This window comes from Sphaerodactylus townsendi, linkage group LG09 (assembly GCF_021028975.2).
Source record: "Sphaerodactylus townsendi isolate TG3544 linkage group LG09, MPM_Stown_v2.3, whole genome shotgun sequence".
Lineage (NCBI taxonomy): Eukaryota > Metazoa > Chordata > Lepidosauria > Squamata > Sphaerodactylidae > Sphaerodactylus > Sphaerodactylus townsendi.
Genome location: NC_059433.1, coordinates 43,979,589 through 44,000,457, shown reverse-complemented (window position 1 = coordinate 44,000,457; position 20,869 = coordinate 43,979,589). Strand labels below are relative to the sequence as shown.

General features: G+C 42.1%; 1 protein-coding gene across 10 annotated transcripts in view; it reads right to left on the bottom strand.

The window, feature by feature from the left end:
• Positions 1–20,869, bottom strand: part of DLGAP1 (DLG associated protein 1) — a 388,995-nt gene that overhangs the window by 31,709 nt on the left and 336,417 nt on the right. For all 10 annotated transcript variants that reach the window (XM_048508637.1, XM_048508636.1, XM_048508638.1 and 7 more), the window contains 2 exons: positions 15,352–15,725; positions 11,647–11,738 (listed from right to left, as the gene is read on the bottom strand). In XM_048508637.1, coding sequence (XP_048364594.1) covers positions 11,647–11,738; positions 15,352–15,725 — 466 coding nt within the window. The remainder of the gene's footprint in view (positions 1–11,646; positions 11,739–15,351; positions 15,726–20,869) is intronic.

Below are 20,869 nucleotides of genomic sequence, written 5' to 3'. Positions count from 1 at the left end.
CCTGCTCATCCCGAGTGTGCGGCAGGTTCAGGGTCATAGACATTCAGGAAACCAAAATTGGATCCATAAGTCTCCGGCGAGGCGAATAAATCAGCCGTCGCCCTAGACTGGAGTAGTAGCGAGCGTAATCATCGAACCTTCAGGGCATAATGGTGGGACCATGGCACTCTGTCAACAGAGGATCACGACAAAGTTAACCTCAGACCCGAGACCGTCCAGTGTGACCGGCTTCATGAGTAGGGGCCAGATTTCAATAAGGAGGGGCCTACAAGCGTCGCCATGGATGACACTAGGTCAGCGAGCCTGTGCATGGCGATGTCGACATGGGCGTTGAAGTCACCCAGGACAATAAGCCTGGAAACCTCAGCATGATCCGCCACCACCTCCAACGCAGCGCGTAGGCTGTCGATGTAAGCTAGGCGGCGGTACACCAGTAGGACAACCAACCTCTCCAGGCCAACCACTCCAGGCCGACACACTCCATGCGGTGATCTCGGGGCCGGACTGCCCTGAAGGAGCGAATTCGGTTGAACATTGCCACCGCCCCCCGGCCCGTGTTGCGCGACTGGTGGAGGCAACGCGAAACCTGGTGGCGTGTGGTCGCCCAAAGGCGATAGATCTCACCCTCACGCGCAGGTCTCCGGTGACTGAAGCCAGATCCCTTGCAGTTCCTCGAGAAAATCCCGAAGAACCATTAGTGCTTATTATTTATGGACCTGGCATTGATTAACACCAGGGGCGAAACAGGGTATCCCTGAACCATGCATCCTCGTTCCTAGGGATAGATTCGGAGTCAAGCGAGCGAGCATATCCGTATCTAAGATTCGTTGTCTATTATGCGGCCACGCCTACCGCTATATTTACCCGTCCCATCAGCACTGGGATCCCAGCCCGTTCGGTGCCCCATTTCTCCCTAGTCCCCTCCTGATCTCCTAACTTAGCCAACTAAAATCTCCACAATGGTAAGAATCCAGTTACTACTAACTAACTAACTAATTCTACTATGGCAGGTCGGGCTATTTAGTTGCCTACCTACACAGAGTATAACGATCAACTACTCCGCACTATACTAATAATAATAATCAACTTCTCACTATGTTAATAATAACCTACACAGCTAACTGTCCAGCAAATCTCTGTAATTGCCAGTAGGTTGTAGGTAAAAACAATCAATTATCCAATGGGAGGGAGAAAAGGGCACAGTATTTGAAATATTAAGGAGGGCACTAATTCACGGAGCGCGGCACATCCACTTACCGCGATTAAATGATTGATTGGAGTTAGGGCCGGTTGTCACCAGGCATAAAGTGCCCCGCCGGGCGAATAGTATCCCCCACAGACCGCAGTCTGTCGGCTCTCACTGCCCGTCTCAGGCGTCTCAGGCCCGGCTCTCACTGCCGTCTCAGGCCACGTCTCTCTCAGCCCAAGTTGCCCTACCTCCCAATCTGCCCACTGCGTCCAGAGTGAAGGGAGGGAGGGTTGCTGCACCAACTAGCGTCGGCTCTGCGATGATGTTTCAAAGCACTCCGTCTCCTTTCCAAGCTGCCCAACTCTTGGGTCTCAGCCTGAATCTACGGGCTCCGTTAGATCGCTGCAACTTCCCACCTGGCTAGCTGCGTACTTGGAGGTGGGAAGGAATCCCTACCCCTCTTCAGCCAGGTCCTGGATTCTTGAGTGAAGTAGAGGGAAGTCCCTGCCGCCCGGCCCCAGCTCCGTTTCTGCTGGATGCGGCTCGAGACCCTCACGTCCTCGGCTGCACCCGCTCCGTGGCGAAGCGAGAACGCGCGGAACATCTTATAGGACGTTTATGAAAGCCTATGAGATGGCGACGAAGGAGGCGAAGAGGGCTTTCTTCTCCTCCTCTCTCGCATCTGCTAGCTCTCGCCCGGCACAATGTATGTTGAAGCACCATCAAAGTGGATAGCAGACTAGGCCAGTCAAGGACATTCATGTATCATTTGGTTCTTGATTTATAATCCAGGAGGCCCTGAACACAGTGCTTAGGAAAGTGGGGAACATGTAACATGGCCTTTGAATAGAAACTAGCAGGGGAAGCTTGTCAGGCCTCTTTCTTGAATATCAGTTCCGCTGAGGTGCTCTAGGTTTGTGTGAAAGCACAGCAAAAGGGGTCAGCATAAATAAATCCTAAGTTGTTATCTACTGAAATGATATGGTGATAAATGGCCAAAAGGCAAGCTGACATCATTTAGTGCATGACTCATGTTGTTGTTGAAAATGAAGTTTTGACAGATTTCAAAGGCTCAACTTACTGCGCAAATGAACAGTGACTATGGATCTGGGTTCTTTGTAGTTACAAAGAAGACAAATGAGGACACAGGGTGGAGAAGGGATAGCTGTCAGTAGTATATCAGAAAAAGAAAATATTTGGCAACAAAGATGTTTTTGGCACAGACAACATCCCTCATATATACAAACTCAGGATTTGTTCCTCCTTTATTTCAAAGCAAAGACTGAAATATTTTTCATGCTGTTGCATGTTTTGAAGTACAGGGGTAAGTTCTGAAGCACAGAAGTTAGTTATGCAAGTTCTACTGGCACTGACAATGTGGAATACTTATTGAATATTCCTGATTTTTTAATTCTTGGAATTATATGCAGTGTGCCATTTTAGTGACTGTTAGTGATTCTGTAACAACAGTCTTCAGTGCCTTTTAGGCAAAACTAGCAATAATACCCGTTGTATGAACAAATACAGTCAACAGGGTGCCTATGAAGAAATCCATAAGCACCCCCAACCTTAATCTGCAAAGCTGAACTGAGGCTCTGCAAAGTGGGGGGAGTCCATGGGATGCCTGTGAAGACGGGGATAGTCTTCCCCATCTCCATGCCCACCCCCCACCAAAAGCAAAGCTGGGATCATGCGTTTGCAAAGGGGGGGGGGACAGAAGGATGCCTGTAAAGATGGTGAGAGTTCCCCCCTTCTCCATAGGCACCCCTGTGCTGTTTTTCCTTCCACCTTGCTTTCCCCCCCTGTGGCTGATGTTGTTGAATGGGGAGGGTGATGTTGCATGTGGGACGGAGTTAGCTCTGTCCTGCATGCAGGATCATACTGTTCCTTCACCCCCGGGTGTGGGGGGTGGGGGTGGGAAGACAGCCTGGCCTGCTGACTTGTGGCTGCTTCTCCCCCCACCTCACTTCCCGAGACACACAGGTCTTAGGAAGAAAGATTGTGGGCCTGATCCTGCTTGCTGCTCAGTGTGCTCAAGCCTATACTCTATACTATATAGTGTGCTGAGTCTAGCAAGCAGGATTGGGCCTGCTTCTCCCTTTAATTCCATCTAGGAGGAGGTGAACAGATAAACTGGAAGGTGACGTGGAAGCCTGTGGCATAGCTGCTACTGCCCTGCTGCCTGGGTTGTTGTTTGGGGTTTTGGAGAGGGTGGACAGGGGAATCAGGAGCGGGCTGGCACAGCAGCAGGCAGCAAAGTTTGCCAGTCACTGTGCTGTGCTCAAAGGGCTGGCTGCCAATGAGTCCTGCGCAGTGATTTGCTGAGAGTTTGTCGTCAGATGTTCCAAAGGTTTAGACAATTATAAATTAGGATGCGTTTTTAAAAGGTTTCTTAATGTCCCTTTGAATTTCACAAACTGTGTCTCAGAGTCTCAAGCCTACATCACATACATAGAAGAATCAGGTGACAGTCCCTGCAGGGAGTGGAATGGACCGAATTGTTCCACAGTGATGATAGAGGATTACACTTGGGTGCTTCTCACATGCTTCTTGGGTACTTCTCTCTCAGCATTCATATGCATTATAGAATTGTGCATCAAATCTAAATGGCATATATATTCCTCTTTTTGGGGGGTTGGCATGGGGAGTGAAGGTGATATAATGCCTGAGGCATCACTTGGCAAAAAACTGCAGGAACACACCCTCAGAAAACAGGCTCTGTTCACCTTATAATGATGAATGACCTAGTTCTGCGTACAGCCTCAAAAATCTACGGCAAATTTTTATATCAAAAATTAGAAGATTGGGTTATAGACAACCATCTAATATATCCCATCAAGAGCAGGTTTTAAAGAGGGACAATCTACCATTGACCACTGTCAAGAAACCTTTACAATCTGGCATTTTCAGGAATAGAAAGCCCTACCAAGAGCCTTATATGCCCAGCTTTTGTGAATCTGGCCACACGGCTTTTCGATTCAATTGACAGAAACAGACTCTGTGAGTCAAAACTAGAGAAATTAAAATCTATCAGCGTTTTGTTATTCAGCTTATTAAACGTGAATTACATACAGACACCCAGGCGGCTAGGATTAGAGTTGGTATGATGGGTTTCCCCTAACAAACAAGATATCAATTAAGCGAGGAGGTGTAAAAGCAAGGGCTGTGTCTAAGCTCCACTACTTTTAATCTCTATATAAACGATGATAGTACAAAAGGGTTATCAGGACCAGAGATACATAGCCCCCTCTATTAACCAACAGAAAGAATTTCCATCCTATTTATGCATGAGGCGACATGGTCCTAATTTCTCAAACCCGATTGGGATTAAAAGACTGCTCAATGGCTTAAGGTGAATATTGCAAGGAGGAAGCACTCTCCATCCAATTTATATCCAAAACAAAGAGGCTATGGTATTTAGGAAAAAAACCGAAGAAGAAAAAACACTCCTGGGCTGATGCACAAAGGGAATTCCTATAGAGGCAAGTGCAAGCTCATTTTAAATATCTAGGAATTAACTTTGGGTGAGACCTTAAATTGGAAAGAATTACCACTTAGGAACTTTCACGAGATCTCAGCTATAAAAATAATAGGGGCGAATTATAAGATTCTATTACTCCAAAAGGTAGGTTGTCTTTGTAGATCCAGCTATAAAACTGTTGAAAGTAAAGTCATCTCACATATGTTATATGGAATGGGAGTTTGGGGCTGGAATGACCTTATACTCAAGACACTGGAATCCATTCAGAACCTTTTTAAGGCCAGTTTGGATGCCTGCCAAAGGGAACACCGGCTGCACTAATGAGGGGCAGGAAGTTAGGTTTACCATCAATTGAATCCAACGATGCCCATCTTGCAATCTTGGGAGGCCTGGAAAAAAAACAGCTCAGATAATAAAGGAAACCTTTGGTCATCCAGTCTTTTTGCTCTCTGTTGATGACAAAAAAATAAAAACCGCAATCACCTTTTTGAAAAAAAATTAGATCTCGGTACACTGGCTTCCAGATGATCTATTAAGAGTTTCAACATCCAATGCTGCTGAACTCCGAGGACTGGGTGTACAAGAGAAGATGCCAGAATAAACAGACAATTAATAGTTCAGACAAAAACTGCTCCATGGTATAAACTATTTAAAAGAGATCATAATTAGAGCTACATAATACTGACCACTACACTAACAAAAGGAAATCTAAGAATAAAGCTTATACTTCTATTAGATTTCAATCAATGCCTTCAGCAGTGCTTGAAGTGGCAGATACACACAGAACCACCATTTTTCTCAAGCGGCTTTTTGTATCTGTGGAAAACAAAGGAGCCTGAGGATCTCTTCCACTACATACTCTCCTTGTCCTTTATATTCTGAGAATAATAGGAAAAGGGTTTTTGGAGCCAATACTACCTAGGACAGCTTTTTTGTCAGATGATGAGAAACTGATTTTCTTATTATCGGATATTGATTCCTATGTTTCTTATAAGATGGCTCTCTTTGCCCTGGCGGCTAGGAAACTACGAGCAAAGTATTTAAAGCGCTGTTTGAACTAATGTTGTAAAGTACTGGAGATTAACTTAGACTAGCAGAAGAAACTGCAAAAACATCTGACGTATTTGATGGGGCATTTTAATTTAGAGATTGTGAACGCTAATAATTTATATTTTAATGTAAAACTAAATTATTGTTTTAATTTAAATTATTGTTTTAACTAAGTTACTGTTTTAACTGCATGTATTTTTGTATTGTTATAGCCAATGGCTCAAACAATCAATACTTGACTGACTAGTTCTGCGTATCCTTGTTTGTCAAAGCAATACTGTAGTACTGCTTTGTTGGGTAGACTATTTTTGGCACTGATACACGTAAATATACATATTTTTCCACAAAGTGTGATTTCACAGCAGATAATTAAAACTGAAAACCTCAACAGACTAAGAATTTAACAAATGCCTTCATATGCACTGTTTTGATATCCTTAGCCTTCATGCAAAAACACTTGCTAATGTCCACCTATGATAGGCTGACCAGACATCCTGCTTTTGGCGGGACAGTCCCGCCTTAAAACAATTTGTCCTGGTCCCGTGGTTTTTTTCAAGTGTCCTGATTTTTTGAAGGCTGCCACACTGCCTTCTGGGGCGCAAGGCAGTGCGGCAGCCGGCCGCGCGCGCGGCCGCAGGAGCACACGACCTTCTTCTAGAGGTAGCTCCCCCGTTTTCCACCCTGTCACAGGTTCACAAAGGTGAACCGCACTGCCTTCTGGGGCGCGCCCGCCTACCCGCCTGTCCCGGTTCACAAAGGTGACCATCTGGTCACCTTAACCTATGACTACATCTGATGGACAAACCACACACATTCTTAGAGTCTGTATCTACTTGTCCTACCTGGTTAGCATTGCTAAGTCATGGGAGTCACTAGACACATTGCAGGTCAAAATACATTACAGGTTGTGCAGCTCAGTCCTACAACTATAGAAATTGGTCCAATAAAACAGATCAGGTTTTTGTATCTCAGAATTCTGCTCCTCAGATTAATAGTTCTGCACACAGTAGGATAGATGGTAAGAGTAAGCAGTAACAGTTTGTACATGGATCAGTCTGTAGAACTGGTGGCCCACTGAGCCAAATGCTGACTCCCAGTGATGTATTGGGGCTGGCCACATGTGGCAACGCTTCCATTTTTGCTTTCTCTACCAGGCCAAAGAATAGAAAGTTTATTAAGTCTCAGGCAGTCACAAAGCATGGCTGATGGGCTTCATGTGGCCTGGCAGATCACAAGTTTTGTGCTAGACGGAAAAGCTTTACACCGGGTCTTGGGATGGGGGAAATTTCCTAAAAAAAAAAGTTTTTCAGGTAATGCTCTCAGGCCTCTGGGGTTTCCTTGTTTTTTATACTTTAAACCTGCATGCTTTTGTGTTCACTTCTGCCTCAGGGCATGAAGTGTAATAATTACAGCCTCTGAGAACTATGACAGTTACCTGGCCTGAGGTGCACAAAACCATGAAACCACAGAGTGGTTAAACCTGTCTTGAGCACAATGCAGAGTCTGTCCCAAACAGCAACAGCAGGGTTATTTGAACACATTCATCTCTCTGCTGCTTCTTTTGTGTCCATTTTGAGAACCTTGTTTACATTTTTAGTGAAAGGAGGTTTTCTTTTGCACAAACAGGTGCTGAACAACTTACAGACGGCTTTGATGGTACTAATCATATTTTCATTATCTTGTTGCCCTAACATTTTAATTATATACAAATTTATCTGAACATTCTGGATTATGGCTGAAACAAATACATTTTGAATGGAGCCAAATTTACAGCTGGTAAGTAGCGATGGTGCTGGTGAAGTTTTGAGCTGGCTTCATTACGGGTCACAACAGACCGGCTGTTACTGGATTGATCCCAAAGAATTAGAAAGACAAAATGGGTAATGTGATACTTTTTATTGGGGCAACTTCAGCTGGTGAAAGATTTGCAGGCTGCTGAGATAGGTATCTGCAGTCCTTCATTTGAAACAACTGAAAGGCAGCCCCTTCTCAGCTACACATGAAGCAAAGCTATTTAGTAATAGCAAAGGCTTGCTTCAGGTAGACAGTTACCTGAGTCTAACTTCCTTAGCATTTCTAGTTAATAGTTAATGGGTACAGAATGGATGCATTGCTGTAATGTTAGGATGGCACTGTGAAGCTGCATTTGAAAGTTCACCTATGAGGAAGTAAGCTCTGTCAGAATTAATGAGACTCATTTGTTAAGACAGTGTAATTTGCAATTAAGTACATACATTAAAACTGGCTTCCAACAACATATGTTTAGGATTGGAGAGCCTTGCTGTGATTCTAAGTATGACTGGAAGTCGAATAGTCTGCAACCAAGATATTTACTGGACTAATTGTTTCCATATATGTCTGCCCTCAGTTAGGGACTTCTGTACCCCCCACCTTGATTAGAAGTCAGAGAGGTGGCTGTCAGAGACAAGGCCTTTTCTGTGTGGTATATTGGTGTTCCTGAAACACCAACAGGAGACTCTGTGGTGCTGGTGCCTTGTATTTAGAGCTTCCCCCCTTCCATAAATTTGCTTGATAAAAATATTTCTTTTTTCCCCCCTTCACAGTTTTAGTTTGAAGGGTCCCGCTCCTTCCCTCCACTCCCTAGTTTTCTCAATTTGACTTTATCTTCTAGATCTTTTATTATTCCTTTTAGCTGTTTTTCAAATTTAATATCAACTTGTTTAGATGGCTATTCTATTATTAACTATTATTACTGATGGTGTGATTTTTTAAAAATGTCTTTTCATACATTAAAAGTTATATCAGCAACTCAGACTGAGAGAAACAGTAAAAAATGATGGAATTAAGCCAGTGATTTTGTGAAATCTGCTGGGGATTTCTTGAGTGCTGAGCAGGTCTGAAAGGCAGGATATAAATTGAAAAAAAATTCCTTCAGGGGAGATTCATTTAGGATTGCACTGAGACTGACCCCTCTGTACCCAAGAAGAAGCTCTAGACCCCTTGTTGCAGGTGTGGTTGTATGTGTTCTGGCTTATGAAGGGGGATATCCAACAGGGACAGCTCTGGCTCTGAATGCTGACTATCCGCTTCTCCCAAAGGCTTCCCAGCTGAAAAAGACCGCCTTTGAAAAGCATCCAGGGTATGCAAAAGGCTGACCCTGGTGTCTTTCACCTTCATGGAAAGCTGCATAAGCAGGGTGATACCTGTTTTACATCAGGAGATGCAGAGGTGGAGACAGATCCTTGACATTCCATTGCCCATCCAGCCCATCCAATGAAGGGTTCTGAACAATCACTATGGTGTTATTTGACTGAATTTGGGTGGGCCTCGGTGTATGTGGGGAAGATGGAGCCTTATTGGGACTGCAGGTGCTGAGAGTTTTCTGTGCGGTTGTTGGAGCTCTTCATCCAAATGACGGTGGTCTGTCTGTATGGAAAGACTTTGGGGTGCCAGCTTCTTCTCCTCATAACTCAGGGACTAGGGGTGAGCACAATCTTTTTTATTTGGTAAATTTTGGGTTCGGGTTTCAAAAGCTGGGACATTTTTGGTAAAGAGAAATAAAGTCGATAACCATCAGTTTTGTTTTTTTTTATTGAAAATTTTCAGGTTTCTAAAACCCAAATCCAAATATTACCAAATAAAAAAACTGTGTTCCCCACACCGTATTGTTTCACAAGTCCACATGGACCTCTAGTCTAGCATTTAGTTGAAGCTCTCCTGTCCCTGCTACAGTTTCCCAAGTCTGTGAACCTGAGAAATGGCAGCAAAGAGGACTTCATTGGAATGCTGGACTCATTTGGTATGAGTGCCCTGTCCATCAGGGCCCACCACTGTCTCCCCATGTGACTGTTTCCCCATGGTGCGGTAGGCTGCTGCCACACTGCTGATCCACACAAGTAAACAGCATTGCCAGATCCTGGTTGAGAAATACCTGGAGATTTTGGGAGTGGCGAATGGATAGTGGAAGGTTTGGGGATGGATGGGACTTCAATAGGGTATAATGCCATAGAGTCCACCTTCCAAAGTGGCCATTTTCTCCAGGTGAACTGAACTCTGTCTCCTGAAGATCAGCTGTAATAGTGGGAGATCTCCAGCCACCACTTGGAGGTTGGCAACCCTACATGTAATCCCCCCAAACCCCTCCATTGTCCCTCTGGCTGACATGTAATTTCCCCCTTAGAAAGTGCTCCAGCTGAGTCGTAATTAAACTGCAGCCAGCCATGACACAAATCCTGGGTCTCAGGATTGCTCTGTGAGAAACCTACTGTTCTACTTTTGAGTATAAGTATCCATCCTTGCAGGATATGTGTGTCTTTGTCTGTTGGTAAGAAAGAACCAGTACCTGGATAAATGGGGTGTGTGTGTGTTACATCGCATTTTAGGCTGTACATATATTAAATGTAGCATGAGGAGTACTCAGTGCATGTATAAAGGAAAACCACGCTTAAGCTGTATATGGATTGTGCATGTCTTCACAATAACAATATAGGAATACAGAGGGACAAAACCCATAATAATAATTACATTAATTAAATACAATAATTAAATACAATAATTACATTGTATCTGCCCGTTTGTGTTTTGAATCAAGGAAAATGCAGCTCATTTACAAGTAAATTCCTATAAGAGATAATGATCCAGATTTGCTCTGCTATGTTAACAATATGCATTAAACATCTTAACAAAAATGATAAATCTTTTGTGTGCTGAATGAATTCTTTTTCTGACAATTCAGATGCAAGTTCATTGGGAGATACCATTTATTTTTCTGCTCAACGACTGCAGTTCCTTTCCATTTATCACCAAATGATCCACATTTACACCTCTGACAAGTTTTTGTAAAAATAATGGTTTTATAGGACCTCAGAGACAACATTTTCCTTTGAACACTGGAAATACATTTTCAAAGGCCTGAGAACAATAGTCATACTGCTTATCGGTAAAAATAACACTTGTGCTTGGAAGAACTACATTGGGATTTCATTATATTTTTTGGTGTGGCGTGTTTTTTTAAATGACAGAAAGACCTCTTCACTTGAGTATGCCAAAAATGTATATGTGAATTGTCTATCAGAAACAAAAGGCTTGACCCATCTCCTTCTGCAACCACAGTAGAATACTAAATGTGTATGGAGGTAGGATTTGGCTTACCTCTCTCAGCATCAGAGGCATAGCTAGGGAAAATGGAGCCCAGTGCAAAATCTGAGTTTTGCTGCCCTCCCCCATGTTTATTTGTGTTTTATATATTTTTTAGTTTTTTTCAGTTTTCAGCCTGCAGGGGGCCCACACTTTTTAGGCTAGCAGCATCAGGGTATCTTTAGGAGACTATCCTGATGATACCAGCCAGGTTTGGTGAAGTTTGGTTCAGGGGGTCCAAAGTTATGGACCCTCAAAGGTGTAGCCCCCATCTCTTATTAGCTCCCATTGGAAACAATGAGGGATGGGGCACCCCCTTTGGGGTCCATAACCTTGGACCCCCTGAACCATACCTCACCTAACTTTGGTGGTATCATCAGGAGAGTCCTCCGAAAACTGCCTGAAATTTTGGTGGTGCTAGCCTAAAAACTGCGCCCCCTGCAGGCCAAAAACTGAAAACACTAAAAAAATACAAAAAACGAACCTGAAATTGTGGATGTCCCCCCAGGACATGCCTGGTGCAACGAGCACCCCCCTGGTCCCTTTGTAGCTCCGCCTCTGCTCAGAGTCACCATCACATTGCTCTTCCCTACTCATCAAGATGCCAACCACTGATACAGATGAAGGGGTGGATCTTGCCATCTTCCAAGAAGCCTTCCTCCAGTGTAAGCAGCCTTTCTCCAATAGGCAGCTTTTCCTTCAATACAAGCACTACTTAAGCTGGAAGAAGGTTTTTTCAAGTGGAGGAAGATTTCAAGCTTTGCTCAGAGGAGTGTTAGGATGGAAATGGGGGGTAGAACTTAAGAATATGAAATTAATATTTGCTTACCACTTCTCCTCCTCTACTTGAACACCTATGGATTGGAACTTACTGGTTGCTCGGTTGTCGTTTGAGCTAGAGGATTCCTCTGCACCATCAACCTAAAAGAGTAACCAAACACAAGTAGTGATAAATGATGGCATGCATACACTTTTCTAGGGTTTACCTTGTGCCTTAGTACTTTCCCTGAATGCAAATTTACAGCTCTGCTTAAGGTTCAAAATGTGCAAACATGGGAATGTACTGATTAGATTCTTTAGATTAGATCCACTGTGCCCTGATTAAACTCATGACAAAGCCAGCTAAGTACTAAGGGGTCGGCTGCACTGCCCCTGAACTACTGACACATAGCTTAGGGATGCTACTGGACCCTGGTCTAGGGTTTGAGATACAGGACTCTTCTATGGCACCTTTGGTCAGGTTGGTTGATATGGCAGGTACAACTCTTCCTCAAAAAGCAGGATCTGGCCATATAATCCATGCTCTGGTCATATTCAGATTAGATTACTATAATGTACTCTATGTGGAGCTACCAGAGTTTTCAAGGAAAGAGACGTTCGGAGGTGTTTTGCCATTGCCTGCACCTACATAATCGCTTTAGTATTGCTTGGTGGTCTCTTATTTAAATACTGAGCAGGGATAACCCTACTTAGCATCTGAGATTTGATAATAATTGGGTTGTTGTTGTTGTTGTTATTATTATTAATTCAATATGGTAGACCGCCCTACCCCCGAAGGGCTCAGCTGGAGCTATCCTTGTCAGGGTGGTCCAGGTTATAGCAGCTTCATTTAAGGGACTGAAGACAGGGATTGTATCACTTCAGTGCTGAAAGATTAGTATTGGTTACCACTCTGTTTCTAGGAACAATTCAAATTGCTGGTTCTAAGGCCTAAACTAGGGCACTTCAAGGATTTCCTCATCCCATACTGTCCTCCAATCAGCTAAGATTATCTTCTTAGACCCTGTTCACTGTATCCACACCTGCAGAGCTGAGCTGGCTGGCAAGCCGAAACAGAGCTTTTAAACCATTTTACAGTCTACTCCTAATTTGAGGGCTGTTTTGTCAAAATCATTTTAGATTGCTCTATTTTATTTATTGATTTATTTACAAATTTTACACTCTGCCCTCATCATGATCACCAAGGTGATTAAAATATAAATAAGAAAAACATCTTTAAAAGATTAAAACCAAACAAAAACATTCAAACTATTAAAACCAAATTAAACGATACATACAGTGCAATAAATTACACATACAGAGAAATGAAAATTAAAAACAGGGCAAGAAGAAAGGCTCACTGAGGGAATGCCAGTCAAAACAAAGTATTCACCTGTTTGCGGATAACAGCAACAGAAGGGGATAGTTGAGTCGCCCTGAAGAGACAGTTCCAGAGTTTTGGTGCCGTGATGCAGAAGGCTCTCTCCTGAGCTGACACCCTGCTTTTTCTCAGAAAGCAGGGGCGCCCAAAGCAGGGCCTCAGAAGATGACTTTTGCAGTCAGGTAGGTTTCTTTTATCTGCTTTTATGCCCAGCTTGCTTTTATGAGCATTTTTTTTTGCATATTCATGTATAGCCCTTTACTGTTTTATTGATACAATTTGTTTTTAATTGCCTGCTTGATTTTCTTTCATTGTATGAACTGCCTTGAGCAGGTCTGGAAAGGCAGCATATACATTTTCTAAATAAATAAATATTTTCAGTTTGGTATTATACAGATCACCCAATTACTGCTGGAGTTCTATTATATTCTTCTTCCTACCATGTAAGCCATGTTTCTGTCACATTTTCTATGACCTTACGCTAATTTTTTGTTAGTTTTGAAAGGGCAGATCCCCTCTGCTACAGCAATAAATTCTTATTACATTATTTGTGATTATTCCATGCATAATAATCACAAATTATTGATTATAATCACACATTATTGATTGAGAAAATTGACATTTAATTAAAAGTGTAATTAGTTCACCTTGCCAAGGTCAATCAACATGAGTACGGTCCTGTCATATGTACAGCATTCCCGTTCTAGGATTTTTTTTGGTCAAAATACTAGTCTGGGATGCAAATTGTCAGTACAAGCTCTTCCCTGTAGAGAACAACTGTAACATGAGCCCCCACCCCCACCCCCTGGAAGATAGATAAAGCACACAGTAAATCAGCATGCTCTCAGGGAAGGAGTTACAACATCATTCTTTTGTTATGTGTCCCCAAGATCTTGTTACTGTTGTGCCCACTACATACCTTTCTGGATAGTAACGCCAGGGGTCACAACTGCTCATATCCTTCTCCATAAACACATAATGCATAGTTGTAATGTCAATAGTAATTCCTGTATAACTACATATGTTAGTTTAAGTGAAGCCTGTACCACACAGCAACATAGAGTTTTGGGCTGGTAGCATCAGTTTGCCCAGCAAAAGCTATTTTGTTCAGTAAGCAAAATCTTAGCAGACAAATAACTAAAACCTTATTGGAGATCTGCCTTCATTTTAAGTTGTGATAAGTGAACTCATCTTGATTTGGGGTCAGTTCTTGCACATTTAACACTGATGATTTTGGAAGGAACAGTGTAAAAATTGGGGGGAAAGCAAGGAAATAAAGGCCAGGAGAAGAACTAGTGAAGATTATATTAAAAGTTTTTGAATAAGCTGTAGGTTACTGGTTTGGAGGAAGCTCCCCAGAGCTTGGCCAAATTCAAGAATTCCACTTCTCCCTTTACTTCAAGGCTCACGGCTTGCCTGGTCTTACTACTGTTTTCTGGAGCCTTAAAAACTCGTTCTTTGGGTCACTCATTCAGCTCTGCCTGAACTCTGATTAGTGTATAGGACTTGGAGAAGACAGATTTAACTAGAAATACATTGTTCACATAAACAGAATATTATTTTCCATCAAGATTCCATATGTTATAATGTGTCAGGGAAAGAGCAATTGAGGAGAGATGGTAATAAATTCATCACTAATATAAAATAGAAACTTATAGCTCTTTCCCCTCTGCGTTAATTAAGGTTTATTTGGCATGTTCTTACTTCCACTTCATTTAATATAACAAAGCTTTGATTCAGCGATTCAGGAAGTGATATGGCCAGACACACAACTTTTCCACCTCAGATTTCAAAGTGAGAAGAGTGGGATTTCTTATTTGAAAGCAACTCCAAGTGAAAACAGCCCCCCTCCCCATCAAAGCTTGCCACCTCAGAGAAAGTGCTAGTTCCTGTGCTTTGAATCAGACCAAGGTTTAATTTATTTTAGACAGGGATAAATCAGACAGATCTTATCCCTAAGCCCTCCCTGCTGATTTAACAGCTAAGCAGAACAATGCTTCTGCATTCAAGTGAGTAACAGTTGTTATGTGATGCATGAATAAGCAGTGACAATTCAGCTAAACTGGATGAAAACATCTCTCTGGCTATAGTGCAGTGTAAATCATTGCTGTACGCATTCTCTTTCAGTGATTTCATTCAGGTTTTCCTAACTCCTGCTGGGATATGAATCAGAGGTTTTGCACGCTTAATTCTTATAAGCAGAATACTAAATACCCAGAAGCCTCACTAAATCTGTTTAAGATTAATTAATGAAATTTGAGGAACATAAAGGGAGTCTATTTGCCAAATCAGTCATTGAAACTAAAACAGAACTGGAAAGTAACAAAAACAAAGGATATCATAGCTATTCCACAGGTTAGAAATAACTCTCAGTATCCTTGCATGTTATTATACCTGTATTCCAATAGATAGGCATCTGTTTTTCTTGAAATGGTCCCTTTTTCTGTCATCTGCAGTAACTGTGGCAACAGTGGTAGTGGTGGTGACCGTGGCAGTGTTGTTACCCATATGCTGGCTGGCAGGGCCATGGATCTGCGCATTGGCTGCCTCAATAGCAGCAGTCAGTGCCTTCATGCTGTCCAAGCTCTCTGTAGAGTTGCTAAGTCCTGACTGGCTGATGATATCTCCCCTTTGCCCATGTCCATCCATATAAGCATCCTGAGCAGATTCTGTGCTGCTCTGGGCTGTGATAGAGATAAAAGGCTTGGTGGTAGTTCTTGGTGGGACTGGAGGTGGTGTCTTCTTATATGTGGTAATGCAAGAGGAAACTGTAAAAATCAAAGACATATTAATATGTAGGTTGAAAAGCTTGGCTCCTAACAGCAGCCCAAAGCTAAACAGTCTGATAGTGAAAGTATATTTATATTACAGTGAGAAAAATATTATTTTTCAAGTAAAAGGGCACACTCTCATAAAGTCTTGTTACTTTATATTGAGTACATATCTTTAAGCTGCTGGGTGGGATCCCAAGAGCCATGCATGGAGCTAAATTTGCAGAAGGGATCTCTGCTTATACCCACTGCTGTCCCCTGTACTGCGTCCTCTGATATTCTGACCCTTGGATGCAGCTTTATTGGGGGCACATGAATTTACAGTGGGCAGGATGTTTTGATTGGCTGCCTTGAAAGCAGGACAGGTTTTATACAAATCCTTTAAATTAATAAATAAAATTAAGAAATTCCTGAGTTATGGTGCTTTGGATCCAAGAAACCACAATATAAAAGAAACTATAATAAGTTCCAAATTGAATCACATTATTTCCCTAATTTATTGTCTACTCATATTCTTATATATTTTGGGACAATTTAGTGATAATGCAAATGGGGGGACAGCTGCAGCTTCCTTTACTATTTAATGACAGAAAGAAATTTGAGGTTTGCTGCCACAGACAAGGTTCAGGAGACACTTGATGTCTGTTTTATAAAGTTATAAGCCCTTTTTTAAAAACAAATGAATCATATGCACAATTTTTTTGCTTGCTTTCCACTGTTAGCGTTTATCTAAAGAAGATCTTTTTTGAAATGTCAACTCCAGCAATGTTGTTTAATGAGGTTTGTCAGGCCCAGTCTGGCAACCAATCAGAGAGCAGGGTGGCAAGGGTCATGGGAGGGGGGAGCTGTCGGCGATAGTGTGAAATAAGGGAAAACCCCAAACATGAATTCCTCAATATTCTATGTTTTTACTACAAAATTTCCTCAGATTCCTAAAGAGGCATGCCCAATGCCATAGGTGTCACAGCCACATTTGTTTTTTCCTCCCACTTCCACATACGCTGCCTCTGCAGGAGAATGACAATTCTATAAACAATTTAACAGGATAGTGGCTTCACTACACTGTAATACATAAATATATGTATTGATAAAACTTGGAAGGTTTTCACAAAGTAAATAACCCTGCAAAGTGTCAAAAATACAAGAAAAAATCATTTATTAAAATCACAAAGATGCTTTTATGCTTAAATATCACCAACAATAATCTTGAGGCACAAAACTGCTTATCGGAGATCAGTAATTGATTGGTATCTGTGCTATTTGCATAAAATGTAGTTAACTCCAAATGTTATGTCTCTTTGTTCTGAGCATGCTTAGTGAGTCAGAATCCATTTGCAATTAATACAGCGAAATCAAACTGTGTCTTTCTACTTCTGAGGTAACTCCACATAGCTGCTCAGGAATGGATAAATAAGAAGCCCACATCATGTTTCACTTATTAGCAAATTTAAGATGTACCTTGCTTTGAAGCCCATGGTCAGTCTAGTAAAGCGAACCACAAATGCTGTATTGAAGATTTACCTTAATTTTATGTGAACATTAAATATAAGGGGGGAAATGCTGATGAGGAAAATTATCTTCTGCTTATCTACCAAAAGCATATCACACAAATGGCAGTGTACCAATCCTGCCAGTCTTTGGCCTCTAATAAGCAACAGCTTCTTCTATCTGGGAGAGGACTGCAAGATTATGTTGGAATGTGGCATGCTATACGCTGTGTTACTGAATTCATTTACATTCTAAAGTGCACTGCAAAACAAAACAAAACACATCTAGATACGGAGTTCTATCTTCTTATAGCTTTGTGGATTATGATGGCAGGATAGTAATTTCATTTTAGCCTTTGAGAGTTATCATAGAATCTCTCAGTAATTTTACTGGCTGTCGACTATGTCTCTTAAATCATCCAAAGTTTAATGCATTTACATGTTCAAATGAAAAGGAGGGAAGGACGAAGACACAAAAACAAGGTGGTTTCAAACAAGTTAATGCAAAAACCTTTCTTTCCTGGAGTCACATTTGTACAGACTGTACCAAATCCAAAAGACAGAGTGCAAACCATTTGGGAAAGAAAGCCCTAGGCTCTTCATTACTGGAAATGATGTAAGTTTCTTGAGACTCCTTTGATGAAACTACAACAAAACAATCAAAAGCCACAACCTGCCTTGCATGCTTCTAAATGTCAGCATTGACTGAGTTTTTCAAGTGTCTCAGCTGTGGTGAGCTAGTAGACTTCATGCTTTCGTTTTACTTCCAAACACTCCAACAGCCTAGCAACTTAAGGCATGGCAACCTGTCTGTTCTAAAAAAGGCATTTTGTTTTATGGTTAACTGCAAAGTTTTGGAAAAAAAGAGTTTTACAAAAAGTGGTGAGAAGAAATGTGATACTCTGATGCTTTTTGTTTCAGGGCCAACAGGAACTGCCAAGTCCTGAACAACAATGTATTAAATCAGCCCAGAAGAGACTTTTACATTCCAATTCTGGCCATGATGAGACTATGACAATTGTGGTCAAAACAAATCTCTGCAGAACTCTTCAGCCAAAACAACAGTCATTGGTTCAGCTCCCTGTAGATTTAAAACAGAGATCCACATGTGATCCTCAGAGATTTGGAAAAAAATTCCAGCTTGGTGCATAGCCTCAAGCCAGTCTTTACCATCCAGCTTCACTTCTTTATCTAAACTTTTAGAAATTAGGATAATTTACTTGACTGAATTATCATAGGAAAACTGAGTCCAGTGGTGCGATTCAGCAGGTTCGCACCACTTCGGCAGAACTGGTTGGTAAAATGGTGTTTGTAAACAGCCAGTTGTTAAATTATTTGAATCCCACCACTGTAACTGACCCTATGTTTTAGGCATAGCAAAGGTTATAAAGGACTCATGTTTGAAAACTGTGGAATGAAAGGGATGAGATTAGCACTAAAGTCATGCCAAAGATCTGAAGTCCCAGGGATCACATTGAGGAAATGTGAGAAAGGAGAATGGTGCATATCCTCTACACAAGCACATCATCCACAATGGCAGGCACTGGAATATATGTACAATTAATCCACCTCTGGCCCTTATGTAGAATACTTTGGTTTAATTTAAGAGGCCGTGCCTATGATGCAAGGATGTAGGTAAGGGTTTTTTTTTCCTAGGGTTCAACCTGCCCATTACATGTCTGAAGCCCTGTCCCCCGTTTGTGGTTTTTTTTTTTGTATTTTTAAGTGTTTTTTGGGTTTTGACCTGGAGGGGGTACAGTTTTTAGGCTAGCAGCACCAAAATTTCAGGGATTTGTTGGGAGACTCTCCTGATGATACCGCCCATGTTTGGTGAGGTTTAGTTCAGGGGGTCCAAAGTTATGGACTCCCAAAGGGGTGGCCCATCCCCCATTGTTTCCAATGGGAGCTAATAGAAGATGGGGCTACACATTTGAGGGTCCATAACTTTGGACCCCCTGAACAAAACTTCACCAAACATGGGTGATATCATCAGGAGCGTCTCCTAAAGATACCCTGAAAGTTTGGTGCTGATAGTTTAACAATTGCACCCTTGACAGCAGGCACCCCCCAAATTTCCCCAGATTCTTTTTTTAAATCCATTCCCTTCGGCATGGATTTAAAGGGAAAATCTGAGTTCCCCAATGTAAACATGGGAAGTGATGCTGTTTCAGGGTGGGGGATAATCCAGCCAGTGGGGGGCAGGCAGGACAGGGGAGTCTGTCGTCCCTGGCCTCGGAGAGCTGCTTTTATAAGCACTGAGGCTGGGGGCGGGGCTTGGGGAGGCATGCTCACGCCCCCAGGAGCAGGAGGGGGCATGCCCCCAACCCCCCCATAAAAATCTATACCTACATCACTGTTACGATATATATTTTTTTCTTCCTCTCCTTGCCAGGAACAGACATTTCAGGTGAGCTGGGAGGGAGATGGAAAGCAAGAGAACACCAGTAATGAGAGGAACTGGCACTGGGGTAACAGCTATGAACTTTATAAGCCCTTTAAAAGGCGGATTGCTTGGCCAATTGCCTTTTTAAAACAGCCCTTGGCAATCTTGCATATTCATTCCTGCCTTTAGTTTTCTTGGATTGCACAGATTACGGAAAGAACTCAAATGCTGAAGTATTGTACTAGAGCTTAAAAAAAAAAACCATAGAGGACTGTTCCCTTTTTGTAGTTTACATTAGAGTCTTCAATGAGTTTTATTAATTTCAACATTGGTTTTGAACCTTTCCCTGTTTTGAAGATGACTTAATGGGAACTCTGGATCACACTTTACCTGATGGTAGAATATTTATCCCAAAGGGGAAAGGGAGGGAGTTTTTTTCAGCAGCTAAAGTTTCCAAAGAGCTTAGTCATGGGGCAGGAATTTAGAACAAGGAGTGTCAACCATCAAATGCATAAGGAAGTAGAACTGTAAAATATTTCCAGGCTCACTTATTACCAAGAGTTAATATTAAATATTCTGTTATCAGAGCATTTCTAAAACCTACTCATTGTTTAGGAAGCAAAGAGAAAAACAATCATCATCTCACATTCACAGACTGAAGTTATTTATGAACTGGGTGACACTGAAAAATGGTGAATGTATATGTGTCATAGAAGCACATTTGCAGAACAGGAGGGAAGGACAAACAAGAGAGACACAAGATTTCCTTGTTGCACATTCTCCATTTAGCATAGAGAAAACAGAATTCTCAGCCAAGTAGTTGAGGAAGACGGTTAAGGCCCAACTTTTTTCTTTTGCCATTAACTCACAACGGACTTATGGCGACTCCAGTAGGGTTTTCAAGGCTAGAGATGGTAAGAGATAGTTTGCTATTGCCTGCCTCCATGTCATGACGCTAATATTCCTTGGAGGTCTCCCATCTGGATACTTGACCTTACACAGCTTCTGAGATCTGACGAGATCTGGGCTATCCAGATCAGGGCAAATACCCAACGGTAGAGCTTGACAAAAGGTTAAAGGGGAAGTAAGCCAATAAGGAAAGAGTAACAGCATTATTACACTAGCAATCTGCCAGTCATTGTGTGTGTGATAGGTGCCAGCATATTAAGAAATGCAGCAAGATGTTTCCCTGAAGCTGCACACAGACTTCTGGAATTTTCTAGTTTCTCCCCAACATCTAACCCCTTGTTTGATGGACTGTTTCTAGTAGT